Source organism: Mustela putorius, unplaced genomic scaffold (assembly GCF_011764305.1).
Source record: "Mustela putorius furo isolate JIRA1106 unplaced genomic scaffold, ASM1176430v1.1 tig00003846_pilon_pilon_pilon, whole genome shotgun sequence".
NCBI classification, from domain to species: Eukaryota; Metazoa; Chordata; class Mammalia; order Carnivora; family Mustelidae; genus Mustela; species Mustela putorius.
Window position 1 is genome coordinate 21,397,415 of NW_025421999.1, and position 18,848 is coordinate 21,416,262.

At 44.5% G+C, this 18,848-nt stretch overlaps 1 protein-coding gene across 1 annotated transcript in view; it reads left to right on the forward strand.

Annotated features, from left to right (window-relative positions):
* The first annotated feature begins 685 nt into the window (after window positions 1–685).
* SLCO5A1 (solute carrier organic anion transporter family member 5A1) overlaps window positions 686–18,848 on the forward strand; it is a 139,105-nt gene continuing 120,942 nt past the window's right edge. The window contains exons 1-2 of the mRNA XM_013061406.2: window positions 686–890; window positions 2,558–3,959. Coding sequence (XP_012916860.1) covers window positions 3,044–3,959 — 916 coding nt within the window. The 5' untranslated portion in view covers window positions 686–890; window positions 2,558–3,043. The remainder of the gene's footprint in view (window positions 891–2,557; window positions 3,960–18,848) is intronic.

Genomic DNA, 18,848 nt, shown 5'->3' on the forward strand with positions numbered 1-18,848 from the left:
GAGAACCATCTTTCTCCCAAGACCATGCTTCCTAACTCACTTCAGGGCCCACAGTGGGGCCTCCATTCACCCACGACTGCCAGCACAGCTTTGTGGGGAGCAAGGCAGAATGTCACCGGCCCTTCGGTGCTGACAGCACACAACCTATGAAGCCCTTGCTGACCTTTTCCATTCTGCCACCCTTGCCGTTCTGTCCTCTGCTGCATCCGTGCGACCTCCCTGCGGCTCTTCTACCTACTCACTTGGAGCACCATACCTCGTGCTCTTGTGCTTGGCTTTCCTTCAGCCTTGGAAATGAAGATGGAAGAGGCTAGTGGATATTAGGTTCTTCGGTGGCATCCTGTATAGAACTTACTTCGTTGTTTTAGGCTACTTAGGGGGTATTTCTTCCAGGAGACAGAGGTTTCCTCAGTCCAGGGATCTTGTCCTGTTCATCTTTGGTCCGCAGAGCCTACTCTGGTCCCTAGACACTGTAGATGCCCACGGCACGGAAAAACAAACAGAAATAATTTCTTTATTCCTAGTGGGCTCTCAGGCTCAGCAGCAGACTTTCTGGGAGACCTGTTCCCTCGGGGCCTCAATGCTCCCCGGTCTCCCCCACCGCGCAGGTGAAGGGCACCCTTCGGCCGGCTGGGCGGTCGCCCGCGCGCCTGCGCCCTCTGCTGCTCTGCTCCGGGCGCGTCTCTGTGCGCGAGTGTCTGGAGAGGCTTGGGTGACAGGCGAGGGGTGGGGGTAAGAGTTCAGCCTGACTCACAGTCTCATTCACGGATTTCGCCGCCGCTGGACTGAAGCTGCCTCCCCAGGCGGCTCCCAACTACTCCAGCACCTCCACAGTCCCCACTTCGCGCCGCTCCACTCTCAGCCAGACGTTCTGACCGACAGACTCGCGAGTGAGTAGCGGCGGCTTGTGCGCCCGGGCAGCGCGGCGAGGTGTCCTCCCGCGTGTTGTGCGTGTGTGTGTGCGTGTGTGTGAGTGTGCGCGCGCGCAGGGGTGTCCCTGGGATTCCACGCAGGCTCGGAGAGCTCCCTGCCAGGAACCGTGTGTCCCTCCGAGCCGGCGCTGTGGTGTGGGTGCCCGCGCCGGCAGCGGTTCGGTCGCCCGCGGAGCGCCGAGGGAGTTTGCCGGGATTCCCCGGCTCCGCGCGCGGCCGCCGGTGGGGTTCCCCGGGAAGGCGCCTGGGCAAGGAGGCGGCGGGGAAGCCCGGGGTGTGAGCGGCTCGCAGGCCGGGAATCCGGGAGCAGGTCTGGCCCCTCAGAGCCGAGGGAGCCGAGGGAGCCGAGGGAGCCGCCGGAGCGGCCGCCCTGGCCACCCGGGCTCTCCGCCTTTCTCCCTTACCCTTCCTCCTTTCTTCTCAGCATCATCACAAAAGCGCGAAATGAAACCCAGTGCGGCGAAGTCCGGCTCTTGTCTCCCACCTGGTGCACATCACCCCAAGCCGCAGGACGGGAGTGGGAGTCCCTAAGATTAGGGGCGGGGGTTTACCCCGAGGACACACCTGTTTTCGCCTCTTGCTGAATTCGATCTGGATGCGGGATCGCGCGAGGGGTTCTGACATATACGCGCCGGTGTGTGTGTGTGTGTGTGTGTGCGCGCGCGCGCGCGCGCTCGCGCGCACGTACCCCGGGCCCACTCTCGCGGGGTGCGCTCGATGTAAACAGCACACCTCCTTCGCGGCCCCCTCGTGCCAGGACTGCTCGGTGGGCTCCTAGTGAGCTCTGTGACAACGTGCCGCGTCTCTTTGTTTGGTTGTTGCTTCCCCACCCCTCCGCAAAGCAAACTGATTTTCGGTTTCGCGTGACACTGAGCGCTGGGACTTGGTGTGGGCCGCAGCCTCAAATGCCCCTGGTATTTGAAACTGAATAGTTCTTTCGGGCTGGGGGGTTATTTTTAGTGTTGGGAATAAAGAGGCTGGCGCGTTGACCTTTTTGCGGCTGCTTTGGGCTTTGCATACGTGTCTCTAATTGATGAAGCAGACGGATTCGCATACAGTCGCGCACACGTGCTTGCGCACAAGTGTGTACATACATTTCTACACACGTAGCTTTACCCCCTTCTTTTCTTTTTAAAAAATCGGTACTAGGAATGTACTGTGTTTGTAAAAAAACAACACAAAAACACCCCCAAAACCGAAAACCCAAAACAAAAAAACTTTCCTTTGTTCTTTTGGGTATTTTCTATTTTGAGTAATGGAGTAGGAGTAGCAAAAGGTTGCAATTAGTTCACTCGAATAAAAGACACTGCTTCTGAGTCAGTGCTGCCAGGTTGATAATTATTAACATATAAAAGCAGATGCTCTGTTTAAGGCAAAAGGGGCGGGGCGGGGGCAGGTCCACGGTAGACAATGAGGGAGGGTCTCTGCCGACCGCCTGCTGCTTATTGTTCGGGCACTAGAGGCTGCAAGCCTGCTGCCGCCTCCTCCTCCCGGGCTTCTCTCCTCGCTCGCCCCTCGGTCCCATCTGGGACTGTTGGAGTCGCCCAACGCTGGCCCCCGGGGCGCCGGGACGCCAGCCCCAGCCGCAGCTGCCCTTCGCTGACCGCCCTCTCTCTGCTTTGCAGGTTGGCATCTTTGCGCCTGAGGGTGTCGCAAGCCGAGGCGGCGAGGACAGGGCGCCTCTGGCCCAGCCTGCCGGGCGGTATGCAGCGCAGGCAACAGCGCTAAGCGCCCCCACTCTGGGCACGGGGCGTACTAGCTCCTGGCGGCGAGCCGAGCCGCGGCGGCGGAGGGCATGCGCCCGGGACGCGCAACGCTCCTGCCGCGAGCTACCGCCCCGAGGTGGACCCCGAGCGGGGCTCATCGCAGGACTGCGCGGACCCCTGCCACCCGGGGCACGCGGCTGCGGAGCCTCGGGGCCGCATCTGCGGTCAGGATGCCCTGGGTGCCTCTCTGCTGGTGAGGATGCTCTGCTGCGCGGCTCTGCATCCCCAGCCCCGGTCCCTGGTGGGCACGACTGAGTGGGCCCGACTTCGGCCCCTCGTGCTGGTGGATGAAAAGCGCCGGAGTCCCTGAGTACGATCAGCGGTCGAACCTGAATTTTAAGAGCCATGGACGAAGGCACTGGGCTGCAGCCCCCGGCGGGAGAGCAGCTGGAAGCACAAGCCACAGTAGGAGCTGTCCACGAGAAGTGCGACCCAGAGACCTTTAGGTCCAAGAGTTTACCGGTCCTGAATAGCGCCTCCTGCCGGCCAGACCTCAGTCCTGCGAATGCAGGAGCCAAGCCAGCCACGGGCTGTACAGATTCTTTGGGCCATCAGGTGTTGAAGCAAGGCCCAAGACGACTGGCCCCCAGTCCCTCAGCTCCTTCCACTTCCGCAGAGATGGCAGGGCTCATGGATTGTAACCACAGGGTGGAAGTCAGCAAAGCTGTGTCGGTGTCCTCCACTTTGGCCACGCTCCAGGGAAGAAGGTGCCTCTATGTGGTCCTCACTGATTCCCGTTGCTTCCTGGTTTGCATGTGCTTTCTGACCTTCATCCAGGCGTTAATGGTGTCTGGGTACCTGAGCAGTGTCATCACCACCATTGAAAGGCGTTACAGTCTGAAGAGTTCTGAGTCGGGGCTGCTGGTCAGCTGCTTTGACATTGGGAGCCTGGTGGTGGTGGTGTTCGTCAGCTACTTTGGCGGCCGGGGTCGGAGGCCCCTGTGGCTGGCCGTGGGTGGACTTTTCATTGCCGTGGGGGCTGCTCTCTTTGCTTTACCTCACTTCATCTCGCCTCCCTACCAGATCCAAGAGTTGAATGCCTCGGCTTCAAACGATGGCCTGTGTCAGAATGGCAACTCCACGGCGCCTTCGGACCCTCCCGCCTGCCTGAAGGACTCAGGAGGAAATAATCATTGGGTCTATGTGGCTTTATTCATTTGTGCACAGATTCTCATTGGGATGGGTTCCACACCTATTTATACCTTGGGACCAACCTACTTAGATGACAATGTCAAGAAAGAAAACGCATCCTTGTACCTAGGTAAGACTTTCCTGTCTTCTCAAATAAGCTTAAACTCAACAGTGAAAAGGAAACACTTCAACATTTCCCAGGAGATTGATATATATATATATATATATATATATGGTATGTATATACATATATATGTAAAATATGTACATATACATAGGATCTCATCATATATATCTCACATATAATATCTATAATGTCATATATATTGCATGTATATTTTAGGCATTAAGCTTCAGTTTATTTTATGTTTTTATATTTCAGCTTCAGTGTGGTATGTTTTAGTTTGGAAGATAATCAAAATAGTAGAGAGGTCTGTGGGCTAATCATCAGACTACACTACACGCGCTTTTCCCGAGTAATACAAACTTTTAACTATGGGGTCATGCTTCTTTCTCTTGCTGCCTGCCTTTGTAAAAACTCTCCTTTATCAAGTGTATCTTCAAATGGCTGTTCTTCTAGAAAGTTCAGGAAGGAATAGAAGTACCTGGCGTGCAGAGTGAAGCGTTGGATTATTTATTGCTTTCACGCCCTGCTGCTTCTCATTCTTGTCCCCCACAGCAAGTCTAATGGAGTACCTAGACTACATAAAAGATGCTTTGCTGCCTCCATAGCTGTATTTCTTACAAATCACCTGCCTCACCATTTAAAAACAACAACAACAACAACAACAGCAACAACAAAAAACCTTGAGTGATGACTACGTTATCTTTATACAGAAGCAAGATCACAAGTTGTAAAGTTAATTCAAAGCTATTTCTATTGCTGGGTGAAGGCTCTTAAGTACATGACCTTGGTAACAAGTGGCTCTTGGATTTGGTGATTTGACTTGCATGAAGCCGCTCCTGTGAGGGGGTGTTTGGGTTAAATAGAGGTGCTGATATGAGACCGGGCAGCTGTTGTGGTAGGTTGGAAAATGTAGTTTCTGGAAATCTGTGTGGTTGTCAGCATCTCCCTGTACTAGCTGCCCCTTCAAAACTGAGCTTTTAAAGGGATGGATTTGAACCCTTGAAAAGAGTGAAGAGCAGTCATGCTAGATGAGATCTTTGTTTTTCTATATTTCTATACTGGAGTCCAACTAAAAGAAGAGAAAGGATTATATTTTATTAAAAAAATGGTAAAGAAGAAAATATCAGTTATACTTATCATTTTATTAGCCATGTGCTGATAGGGTCTTTGGTGTGAGACTAACGAGGTTTCAAAGGGTAGTCAAAATGATACCCTTTTAAGAGGCCTCTGCTCTTTCCTCAGCACAACTTCTGTCCCCAGAATCCATTGTAGAGGGTGTCTGAACCATGTGTAGTCCCCAGTAACTGGCCCAAATACATTAGGACAAGAGTTTTATAATTTATTTTTATTATTAAATACAAGAGAAAGAAAATTTCATTCAGGGCAGAGAGGACTAGCTTGCTTGTTACTTTTGCCTCCTTGTTTTCTAACATTTATTACAAAAAATTTCAAACATCTAGAAAATGTGAAACAGTCCATGAACACCAGTATTTCCACACCTAGACTCAGTAATTGCTCATTTTCTCATATTTACATTATCAACCTGTGTGTATGTATGTATGTATGTATGTAATATTTTGTTTTGGTTGGGGGGCTAAGCCCTTTGAAAGTAATTATAGACATCCCTAGTTTCCAGCATGTATCTTATAAGAACAAGGACTTTCTTTTACATACAAACAGGTACTTTAACTTACTAAGTTCATAATCATTCCTTAATATCATCAAACATCCAGTCCATCTTCAAATTTCTTCAATGGTCCCCTCAATGTCTTTAATAACTATATATTTTTCCAGCCAGGAGGCAACCAAGATTCTCATACATTGCATTTGGCCCCTAAACTTTTTAGCGGTTTTATCATCTAGAAAAGTGCCTTAGCTTTTTTCTTTTCTCATGATATAGACTTTTTGAATGGACAAGTCTAGTCTATATGTAGAATGTTCTACATTCTAGATTTATGTGATTATTTCCTTGTGGTGTCCCTTACCTTGTCCTCCACCCCCCCTATGTCTTGTGCACTGACAGTTCAGCCTAAAGGTTTGAATAGATTCAGACAAAACATTTTTGGTCAGACTGCTTCAAGGTAATGTGGTGTGTTTTATGTTACATGTATCTGGCCATTCATTAGTGATGTTAAATTTAATCACTTGGGGGGCACCTGGCTCAGTGGGTTCAACCTCTGCCTTCGGCTCAGGTCATGATCCCAGAGTCCTGGGATCGAGCCCCACATCGGGCCCCACATCGGGCTCTTTGCTCAGCAGGGAGCCTGCTTTCCCCCTCTCTCTCTGACTGCCTCTCTGCCTACTTGTGATCTCTGTCTCTGTCAAATAAATAAATAAAATATTAAAAAAATTAATCACGTCAGCGGGGGTACCTGGGTGGCTCAGTTGTTAAGCATCTGCGTTCGGCTCAGGTCAGGGTCCTGGGATGGAACACTCATCTGGCTTCCTGCTCTGCAGGGAGCCTGCTTCTCCCTCTCCCACTTCCCTGCTAGTGTTCCCTCTCTCACTGAGTCTCTCTCGGCCAAATAAATAAATAAATAATCTTAAAAAAAAAATTAATCACTTGGTTGAGTGGGTGATTGCTAGGTCTTCCCATTGTAAACATGCATCTCTCCCTTTGAAAATCCAAAGTGATCTTTAGAATGGTAACTTGACTCTGCAAATATCCTAATTGTTATTCTATTTTTGCTGATCTTTGCCTTCCATTTACTTTGAAAACTTGGATATCCCACCCCACTCCTTGGAAACCATTCACGCAAATTTGCTTCCTCAAAACCAGAGTAGAGCCATACACAAAGGGAGAACGTCTCCTAGTAAGAGCCCTGAGAATTAATTTTTCTAGTCGGGGTTGCCCACTGAGAAGAAAATCAGCAAGTGCTGGGCACTGTGCTACTTTTAGGAAGACCGAAAAGGAGACATCGTCCCAGCACCTGAAGAGCTTTCAGTGTCATAAGGAAATATTGGCAATTTTAGGGAGGCATGTGAAGTGAAACGCATGCAAGGGGAAGAAATTTACACCAAGGGTATTTGTTTTTCTTTCTTCTATTCCTCTTCTTCCCCTTCCTCCTCCAATTTTTTTTTTTTTGAAAAAACTTTGATGAATGCCTTAGGACACCTTCTTTGGGAAACTCAGGAGAATTCTCCTTCATATTTAATGGAACTCAGTAAAAGCCACAATGGTTTGAGTACCAGGAATCTTACTTGTATTATTTTATTTAATGTTCTTTCAATGACCTCATGAGTTGGGATTATTTTCCCTGTTTCAAGGACGAGGAAACTGAAGCTCAGAGAGTTTGAGTGACTTGCTTAAGGGCTTCAAACCCACGCATCTCTGACCCTAGAGCCCTAGAGCATCCTTCCTCGCTGCCTGTTTTTTTTGCCAGGAGGCTCCGAGAGACTGAAATCCCGGGGCTGTGCCGTGTTCAGCAGAGCTCTGAGAATGCTGCAGAAGGTTGCAGAACTGGCCTTCAGTTATCAAACACGATCAAAACAAGATCCTTCTCAAACCTTTCAAGCGGGGTTTTATAGGTAGCCTCTGTATAAATTCAAGTAAGAGACTACTAAGTGATTCTTAGAACATGACAGATGTTAACCTACTGTGGTGGAAGATTTCTTCCTAATAAATAACCGGTTTAATATCTTTGTTGTTTTCCACAAAAGAGTTCTATGTTACTTTTTCCACTATCCATTCCTTTCTTAATCTGTCAGTCTTTCTAGCTTCACATTATCACTGGAGAAAAAAGACAAAAGCAAGTACCAGGTTCGTAATGGTGGGCACGGACAAATAATCTGAATTAACATTAAAACCATTGAAATGGAGTGTAAATGTATGTCTTGATCTTTTGAATGTTTGATGTTAACATTGTGGCAACTTTAACTGTAAAATGCCCTAACTCCTTCCGCAAAGAGGTTTAGTGTTGACCTGGAGGGTAGAGAAAGCTTTGTAGCTATTGAGAAGCAAGGTTAGTAACTAGACCATGATTTGTCATTGTACTTCAAGGAGAGAGAGAAAATGTGGTCCTTTGAGGGCAAGAAATTAATGAACCAACAGTGAAATGAGAGAGAATGGTTAAGCAGGTGGGAAAAGGGAAGAAAAGGATGCATTTCTAGAATAGAAAGCCACAACTCTGGTTGAGGGATATTCAGGATAAGTAATAATTGCCCATGCGCTGGTCATGGGCCAAGCAGCGTGGGTGCAGCCCTTCTACCTCCCCAGTGTGTGAGCCCCGACTTCACACCACAGAGAGGGGGCGGGATTGGCACAGTGCTTCAGAAAGAGCATTCCCTGAGAGGCAGAAGATCTGTATTTTAGTCTGGCTCTACCAGTGATCGGGGGTGAGCCTTTAGACAAATCCCTTCACGTCTCCCAGCCTGTTTCCACATGGAGATTAGTACATTTGTTTCCCTCACTGTAATATTTTGAGGACCAAATGGGATTACATGTGTGCAAGCATTCTGCCAACTGTAAGAGGCAGCACTCTGCTCTGTTCAAGTGGAAATCAGACTCCTCCTACAGAGTGGGCAGAGTGAGGAGGGAGATATTTTACTCTTTCTGCGTATGAAAAGCCCTAGCCAGATCTTTTTATAGTTGGAAAAAGTAAAGAAACAGTGTGTGGGAAATGAAGACATTGTATAGGAAATCACTCCTTAGAAACATTGTACGGGTAGATTGGCTCAGCGTTTCAGCAATGTTATATTTTGATTAATTGAGTTTTCTGAGAATCCAAGATTTCATAGCTGGTGCTTTCTGTGCATCAGCCTTTGATGGCTATCTTTCTTTAGTGTGTGAACGCTTATGCAACATATATTTGTACCTACTGTAACATAGCAAGAGCTCTTTTGAAGTTTGAGGGGGCTCTGTGTTGTCCCAACTTAAACCACTGTGGGTCTTCGTTTGCCCACACAGACTGCCAGGGGGTTTGGTGAATGAAGACTGGTCCAAGGACATCCTCAGAAGTAATTTTATTATTTTAAGATAAATAGCTGGTGGCTTCTTCTTCTTCTTCTTTTTTTTTTTAGTCTTTTGAAAGTACAGTGAGGCTGAAATCAGTTGAGTTCTATTTCATCAAGATTTCATAGTATAAACATATATGTGTGCAAATATCTGTCTATCTAGCTAGCTATCTATCTACCTATAGTACTCTTTGGAGTTATATTGTTATTTTTGGGTATGAAAACCCTTCAACATATCTTGTCTGGCTCTACCAGAGGCCAGTGGTGAGACTTTAGACAAATCCCTTAACGTCTCCCAGCCTGTTTCCACATGAACATGAGTACCTATCTCCCTCAACATACCTTTTTTTGTTGTATAGAAAAAATCTCGATCAGTTTTTAGCAGCGTTCTCTAGAACAATTTACGTTTGTAAATTGTAGAACAAATGACATTTGTATCTATATTTATAGTAATAAAAACAACAAAAGATACATACATGTATCTTTCAGTTCAGCATTCCCCAGACTGTGTAACCACATATCAGGGTGGTTTTGACAAGTTAGGGGTTCATTTATCTTCAGCAACCAGCCAGCTTTCTCTCTTCCTGCCGGGCTCTTCTTACCGATGACTCCTGTACCTGAAACACTGCATCCTTTTCCTTACAGGGAGGAAGTGGAGGAGGCAACCCCTGTAACTCTCCAGGATGTCCCCTTGGCCAGGTGGAGTCCCCTGGCCTCTTCTAGCTAACATGATTTTGGGAAAGGCAAGTGTTGGGTTTTCTCATCTACATGGAAGTGGAAGGCAAGGAAGATGAAGGTGGTGTGAGTGCTGAGTGACTTCTGGCTGTAGGAGTCAGCCACGCCAGTTGTGTTTTTCTTTTTGTCTCAGTAGCTGGAAAACCCAGGACTTTTTTTTTTTTTTCCCTGACCAGTATTAATAACCTACCATCAGTGGCTTATAGCATTAATTTGCCTGACCTTTTGGTTGGGATTTGGAAAGGGCCCAATAAATAGTACCCTTTCCCTCCCTTGAGCTCTGAGGTCCTTTAGAAATTAGTCAAAGACATAAAGTGGGGGCCAAAATATCACTTTTTTAGATTGAGGAATGAAAGCTCATATCTTTGTGCAGATGGATTGTATAGGAAATCACTTCTTAGAAACATTGTAAGTGTCCCACCACTGAACAGACCTATTCGTCCAGCCACAGGCAATGCTGGACCTCAACAGTGTAGCAGCCCTGGGTCTCCCCATGTCGGGTGGGGCCAGGTCTGGAGGAGCCCCGGTTAAGATTTATGCCAAGAGGGAGAAGGCAGAATTTTTACTCCGTGTGTGCATACTCACTCCTAAGAGACAAAAAGGAGGAGTTGAGCTGAACATCACAGTTTATTGTAAAATTCATCCATCACATTAATCTTCCTTTGCTTTCCTGGGGGAGGAACAGTCCTGGGGCATGGGGGTGGGGAGCCAAGAAAAGAACATTATGTGGAGTATATATTCTCTTCTAAGACTTTTTTTTTTAAAAGATTTTATTTATTTATTTGACAGACAGAGATCACAAGTAGGCAGAGAGGGAGGCAGAGAGAGAGAGAGAGAGAGAGAGAGAGGGAGTAGGCTCCCTGCTGAGCAGAGAGCCTGATGTGGGGCTCGATCCCAGGACCCTGGGATCATGACCTGAGCCGAAGGCAGAGGCTTTAACCCACTGAACCACCCAGGCGTCCCTCTTCTGAGACTTTTAACTCATTTTTTATTTTGCTTTAATTTTGCTTGTCTTGTTTGTAATGTGTTCATCTTTGTAAGCCTCATAAAATCCTTCTGGGAAGTAGACTCTGTACAAATAACGAATAAATAAAAAAAATAGTCTCTCCTGAAAGCTAATAGGAAGGAGAATGATGATGGAGGGATTTGAGGAAATAGTCCAAGACACCTGGAGAAATAACGAGAATGGATGCAGGGAAGGGACTGAGAACCACGTGGCATCTGTGACCCACAACAGTGTCTTGGTGGGGCAGTTAATCTGTGTCGTACCCTCAGTGATTCCTGAATTTGTACCAGCCGGGTAGTTGTCACTTGTGGCCCCTAAGACAAACTAGTCAGTTTCAGACATTGAGAAAAAACTTCAGATTCGAACTGGCAAGCAGAAGAGTTTAGAGCCTTGCCGTCAAAAAGACAGTTGAGTGCAACTTGATTGATTCAGCCCACCTGCACGGAGAACAGCCTTTTTAGTAGTTTTTGTGCTACAGTTTTGAAGCATGATTTTATTGATCTCTCCCCTTCCAGTGCTCTGAAGTCTCTTAAGTATGCAGTCTGAAACAGCCCTTCTGAAACTTCAATACCGTGGGACTCACTGGGGTGTTTTTTCAAAATGCAGATGCTGCTTCTGTAAGTGTGGAGTGGGGCTTGCGATTCTGCATTTCTAATCTGCTCCCAGGTGAGATCAGTGCTCCTGGTCTGACGACCATGTTTGGAGCAGCAGGGGTCTACAGGCTGTACATCTTTGGTGCTTTTCCCAGGTGGGGAGTTGCTGTCTGGGCTTGCCGGTGGAGCCCCTGCTGTCCAGACCAGCTGCTGGCTGAAGTTCTACTTAATCAGGAAGAACCCTACCATCTCTTACTCATTTGTGAAAGCAAGATGTCAGATTGGGCTATTTCATAAGCTGTGGTGGCTGTTTGGAATTCCACAGTCTTATGACATGGTGATCACTGCTCAGTTTAGTAAAAGAAAGTGGCCTTAGACAAATGGTATTCATTTTGACATTAACCAAAGGGAGTGCCACTTTCTTTACTGTTTTCTGCATTCCAAAGGCTCTGTGCTGTTGGGTTCCTTTGTGTTGGTGGAACCCAACGTGTCAGAGGTATGTCTGTGAGCTGTGCAACTTCAGGTGAGCTCACCTTATGAGGCCCCTTTGGTGGGGGAAAAGCAAACACACTTGGCTCTACTTTTTTCTTTCTAAACAATATAGGAGACTTAGTGGTGAATTGGGGGTTTGACATAAATGTAAGATCTTACATAAATGTAAGATCTAAGTATATTGGAAATGATTTTGAAGAGTGAGGATCAGAAGTTTTTCCATTGCAAAGGGTGATCAGACAGAATAGGGCATGAGCTGGACTGGCTGGCAGAGTTCTCTCTAGAGTCAAGTCCAAATGAGTCCCAGAGATCATTTCATTTAGCCCCATTTGTAAAGATAATCATTTGACAGGTGAGGAAGCCTGGGCTCTAGGATTAAAGGATCTGTTCTATATGAAGCAATACGGTAGCTCCTCTAGAAATTAAAAATAGAATTACTATATGAGCCAACAATCCCACATCCAGATATATATATATATATATATATATATATATATATATATCCAAAAGAATTGAAAGCTGGGTCTCAAATAGATATTTGCACACCCAAGATCATAACAGCAGCATTCCCTATAGCCAAGAAGAGGAAGCAATCCAAGTGTCTCTCCACACGAGTGGCTAAACAAAAAGTGGTGTATGCATACAATGGGATATTATTTGGCCTTAAAAGGAAAGGAAATCCTGACATGATCATCTACAACATGGATGAATCTTGTGCTAAGTGAAACGTGAGTGTTTGACATACACCAGGCATTGTGCTAAATTCTTTATCATCTTATTTTATTCTCAGAAAAACTTTATGGAGCAGCTACGTTTCTTCTTTACTATTGTGGTAAAAGACACATAAGACTAAATTTACTGTCAACATTTTATTTTTTATTTTATTTTCTTTTTAAATATTTTGTTTATTTATTTGAGAGAGAGAACAAGCAGGGGGAGGGGCAGAAGGAGAGGAAGAAGCATACTCCTCTGCTGAGTAGGGAGCCTGACATGAAGCTTAATCCCAGGACTGAGGGATCATGACCTGAGCCAGAGGCAGACGCTTAAGTAACTAAGCCACCCAGGTGCCTCACCATCAACCATTTTTAAGTGCACAAGTTAATAGTGTTCAGAATTTTCACATTGTTGTACAGTAGATCTCTATCTTTCTCACCTTGCAACACTGCAACTCTGTAACCATTAAGCAGTAATTCTCCCTCCCCTAATTCTTGGCAACTACCTTCCTACTTTCTGTTTCCAATGTTTTGACTACTTTAGATACTTCATATGTGTAGAATCACACAGTGTTTTTTCTTTTGTGACTTGCTTGTTTTGCTTAGTATGATGGATTTGAGATCCATTCAGACTGTTGCAAATGGCAAGTTCCCATTATTTTTTATGGCTAATATTCCATTGTATACATATACCATTTTTAAAAATACATTCATCTGTTGATGGACACTTGGGTTTCTTCCACTTCTTGGCTATTGTGAATAATGTTGCTGTGAATATACCTCTTTGAGATTCTGTTTTTAATTCTTTTGGATATATACCCACAAATGAAATTGTTGGATCATATGATAACTCTGTTTTTCATTTTTTGAGGATCCTCCACACCATTTTCCATAATGACTGCACCATTTGATACTCCCACCAACAGAGCCTGGGGGTTTCAACTTCTCTTATCTTCTGTTCTTTTGACCAATGGCCAATTTGATGGCTGTGAGTTGATATTGTATTGTAGTTTTGGTTTGCATTTCCTTAATGGTTAGTGATACTGAACATCTTTTTATATGTTCTTTGGAACATATATGTTTTCTATGTTTATACCTTTTATATGTTTTATATGTTTATACTTTCTTTGGAGAAATGTCTAAATGTTTTGTCACTTTTATTTATTTATTTTAAAAGATTTTATTTATTTATTTGACAGACAGATCACAAGTAGGCAGAGAGGCAGGTAGAGAGAGAGGAGGAAGCAAGCTCCCTACTGAGCAGAGAGCCTGAAGAGATCCTAAGGTCCTGGGATCATGACCTGAGCCGAAGGCAGAGGCTTTAACCCACTGAGCCACTCAGGAGCCCCTATTTTGCCATTTTTAATTGGATTATTTTGTATGGTTGTTGACTTGTAGAATTTTATTAAATATTCTGGATATTGCCCCTTATCAGATATATGATTTACAATTATTTTATACCATTCTATGGGTTAGTTTTTCACTCTGTTGATTGTTTCCTTTCATGTGCAAAAGTTTTAAGGTTTGGTATAGTTTCATTTGTCTATTTTTTATTGCCTGTGCTTTTGGTGTCATATCCAAGAAATCATTACCAAATCCAGTGTTGGAATATTTCTCCCTATATTTTCTTTAAAAAATTTTTTTAAAAAAAGATTTTATTTATTTGACAGAGAGAGAGATCACAAGTAGTCAGAAAGGCAGACAGAGAGAGGGGGGAAGCAGGCTCCCCGCTAGGCAGAGAGCCTGATGCGGGGCTCGATCCCAGGACCCTGAGATCATGACCTGAGCCGAAAGCAGAGGCTGAGGTCCACCAAGGCTCCCCTCTTTTTAAAATTTTTTAATTTAAGTTCAATTTAGTTAATATATAGTGTATTATTAGTTTCGGGGCTTATGTTTTCTTTTAGGTGTTTAATAATTTTTGGTCTTTTGAGTAGGTTTTTGATTTGGGTTATTTTGCATATGGTGTAAAGTCAGGATCTATCTTCCTTCTTTTGTATGTGGACATCTAGTTTCCCAGTATCATTGTTGAACATGGTCTCCTTTACCTATTGCGTAGTCTTGGTTCCCTTGTCAAAAATCGGCAGCTACTTTTATATTTTATATGCTTTTATATTTTATGTATTTATATATTTTATGTATATTTACATACATTTTAAACAAAGATTTTATTTATTTATTTGAGAGGGAGAGAGAAGGAGAGGAGAGAGGTCAGCAGGAGAAGCAGATTCCCTGCCTAGCAGGGAGCCTAATGTGGGACTTGATCCCAAGACTTCAGGATCATGAACTGAGCTGAAGGCAGTCACTTAAGCAAGTGAGCCACCCAGGTCCCCTATATACATTTTATAGATGAGGAAATCCAGATTAAAAAGTACACTCAAGGTCATCTCAAAAGTGGCAAAACTAGCATCAAAGGTCATCATCCAAAGCTTGAACTTAAAGCATCAACATTATGGAGAGAGGAGAGGACAGAAAAGTTTATAAACTTCTGGTGTGATTTTGGTTGAGTTTCTTATTTTTATTATCTATAAATGAGGTGAAGAGGTAAGGCTAGTGGTTTCTTAGATTCTTTTTTCTTTAAAGATTTTATTTATTTACCCAAGAGAGAGCACACAGAGGGAGAAGGAGAAGCAGATTCCGCCTGAGTAGGGAGCCCAGTGTGGGACTTGATCCCACAACTCTGAGATCCCAGGGCTCTGAGATCATGACCTAAGGCAGATGCTTAACTGACTGAGCCACTCAGGTGCCCAGTGTTATAGATTCTTATCATCTCTTGAGTTCTCTAGTTCTGTTTCTTCTCAGCCTGTCTTCATATGGTTTTGTTCTGGAACTTTGTACTTAGATCTGGAGAGAAGTTGTAGTTTGTTCTGTTTTTCCTTGAGCCTTTAGAAGCTAGTCTCTTGAGCCCTTCATCTACCCTCTGTGGCTTGACTGGTATCTTATGTGACAGCTATCCTGTGGGAAACCAGGCATTTTTTTAAAAAAAATTATTTATTTATTTTTAGTTCTTAGATTTTATTAATTTATTTGAGAGAGAGAGGGAGAGGGAGGGAGAGCGCACGTGAGCATACAAGCCCGGGAGAGGGGCAGAGGGGGAAAGAGAGGTGAGGCCGACTTCCTGATGAGCGGGGAGCCCCATCCAGGACCTGAGATCACAACCTGAGCCAAAACCGAGAGCTGGACACTCAACTGACTCAGCCACCCAGGCACCCCTTAAAAAAATTTTTTTTTTGAGCAAACTCAACCCACAATGTAGGGTTTGAGCTCAGGACCCCGAGATCAAGAATCACATGCTCCACTGACTGAGCCAGAGTCAGACACTCCTTTTGCTCTTTTTCAGACAGTATGTATTACCTGATGGTAAATTCAGAGTCTACTTCCCCTTCTGAGATTTATGATTGCTTGTGAAACTGTCACCCTGCAAAAATGCTAATCCTTGTTACCTAATATAACCTAGAAAGGCAGGTGCAGGTTACTCTTGCTTAAAAGAGCATATTTATGTAATTAATATTTTCAGCAGGATGACATTACATAATTTGCAACCATTCGAAATTGAATTGTACAGTTCCTGAGTGACTAGCATGTGGGAATTCTTGGCTATAATACTTTACTAGTAATAGTAATAATAATGGGATTTGGTTTTGTCAGATGTTTTCTTATTTTTTTGGTCTCGAATTCTTATGAAGGAAATGGAACTTTTAACGTTTTTTTTTCTTTCTTTTTCTCTTCTCTTCTTTTCTTTTTTTGTAAGAAGAGGGGAGAAATTTAAGTGAGTAAGACTGTGTGTAGTGAATTTGAGACATTAGGCTTTCTGGCCATAGATTTCATATGTATATTAATCTGAATAAATCTACTCCTGATCAATGTATAAAGATAGACCAATAATCCTCATTTGCAAAGTGTCTTTGTATTATTGGGTGAAAGCTATTTGCCAGTGTTTTGTCTAGAAACATGCTGTTGGATTTCAACTGGAAAGGGAAACTTTCCTGATTTGAACTGAATTTTGTGGCTTTCCTTTTAGATGAAGGGCAGCAGCAACTTTTAACAGATGCAAACATTTGCCTGAGGTAAATCTGAAAAATTTCCCATGGAAAAGACTTACTTAAAAATACAAATATAGGGGCGCCTGGGTGGCTCAGTGGGTTGAGCCTCTGCCTTCGGCTCAGGTCATGATCTCAGGGTTCTGGGATCGAGCCCCGCATCGAGCTCTCTGCTCAGCAGGGAGCCTGCTTCTTCCTCTCTTCATGCCTGTCTGCCTACTTGTGATCGCTATCTGTCAAATAAATAAATAAAATCTTAAAAAAAATACAAATATAAATCTTATGGGCTCTGGGATGGCTCAGTTGGTTAGGCTTATGACTCTTGGTTTGGCTCAGGTTATGATCTCATGGGTTATGGGATTGAGCCCCATGTGGGACTCTGTGCTCGTGGGCAGTCTGCTTAAGGATTTTCTCCCTTTGCCCTTCCCTGACTTGTGTGCATGCTCTCTCTCAAGTAAATATTATTTGTTTCCTTATTATTATAAATAATATTTACTTGAGAGAGAGAGAGCACAAGCAGGGGGAGTGGTAGACAGAGGAAGAGGGAGAAGAAGGCTTCTGGGTGACTGGGAGCCCGATGTGGCCCTTGGTCCCAGGACCCTGGGATCATGACCTGAGCCGAAGGCAGATGGTTCCACTGAGCCACCCAGGCGCCCCTAGATAAATAAATCTTTAAAAAAATACAAATATAAATCTTAGAATAGTTATTCTGAAATTTCGTTTTGCTGGTCTTAAAAGTATCTCTAGGGGGGTGCTGGGTGGCTCAGTGGGTTAAGCCTTTGCCTTCAGCTCAGGTCATGGTCTCAGGGTCCTGGGATCGAGGTCCACATCAGGTTCTCTGCTCGGCAGGAAGTCTGCTTCCCCTCTTCCTCTGCCTGCCCCTCTGTCTACTTGTGATCTCTCTCTGTCAAAGAAATAAATAAATAAATAAATATCTTTAAAAAAAAGAATTAATTCAAAAAAGTATCTCTAGGTATTTCAGTCTTATGAAGCTTTCAAAGAAATTAGTTTTAATTTCTTTAATTAAGATTAGTGAAGGGCATTGGTGGCTAATTCAAGAAAGGAAGAGTGATGGGGAAGTTCTCCTAATCTCTGAGTTCAGGTTTTTGGGTGTGCATTGTTCTTTTTTATTCACCCTTTCTTTCCTTTTAGTTTCTAGAGTCATTGTTGTCAGGGAGAGACCCTTATTTGGAGTCTCATGGGACATTTATTTATTCACTTATGTGACATTTCATACCACTTTGGGGATGACTAATGTAGGACTTGGACCTTCTGGGTCATCCTGTTTTGTAGGAATGCTAAATCATATACAGATGGCTAATTTGTAATTTGACACAAACTTCCACTGTAATTACTGACATGACATTGACGAAATCATGTAACCTCTGCTCCCCTCTTTGTAAAATGATCTAGTAGTGATCCCACCAGAAAACTTCTAATCTGTGGTGATTTTTGAAAGCTTGATTGGGGATGGGAGCGGTGGGACAGGGGACCGACTATATACTGTATACTGTACTTCTAAAGCTAATCCTACGAAGTGGGTCCTGATCCCCCAAGAACTTATAATCTAGTTTGACTATTTATTTATCACCATCTGTTCTGGGTGGTTTAAGATGATGATCTGTGAGCTGTGTGACCTCTGGCAAGTCCCTCAACATCTCAACGTTTTCATTTTTCAGGTTTGTCAATTGATGGGTTGGAATTAGAGTGTCTCAAATACTCTCTCATTAGAGGTACATGGAGATGTGTGTCTGATACAGAGAGTGTCTGTCCTCTCTGATTTCTTCCGGACCTATTGTACTATATAGGTCCAGACGCTAGCATATTCAAGGCAGTTCATTCTGGTTAAGAGAGTGGCTGCTGGAGCAGGGTTTGAATTCCAGCTCCGCCAGGGCCAGTTGAGAACCTGTGGCAGGTTCTGTGGCCTTTCTGTGCCCGATCCCAACTCTGTTAACCCTGAGATCATTGTGGGCTAGTTATGAATTAATGTGTGGGATGCACTGAAAACAGAACGTGGTTAAACACTAAAAAAAAAAAAAAAAAAAAAAAAAAAAAAAAAAAAGGTGGGCTGTTATTATTATTTTTAAAGAATTAATCCTGTTCGGGAAGAGAGTGGTGTTAGCTTTCATTGTTCCTGGCAGGGTACAGACCTCTTGTGGCTTTTCTGAACAGGTTGCCTGCCTCACAAGCTATGCTCAGTGTGTCTGCATTGACCACGCCTACTCGGGGCATGGGGTGTTAGGCTAGCCCTGAGCCAGGTGGGATGAGACAGGAGGTTTCTAGCAGTCCACTGCTGTTCCTGACTGGCCAGCACCTTTTCTGGAGGTATCCACTTCATCTCCCTCCCTCCACAATGATATGTG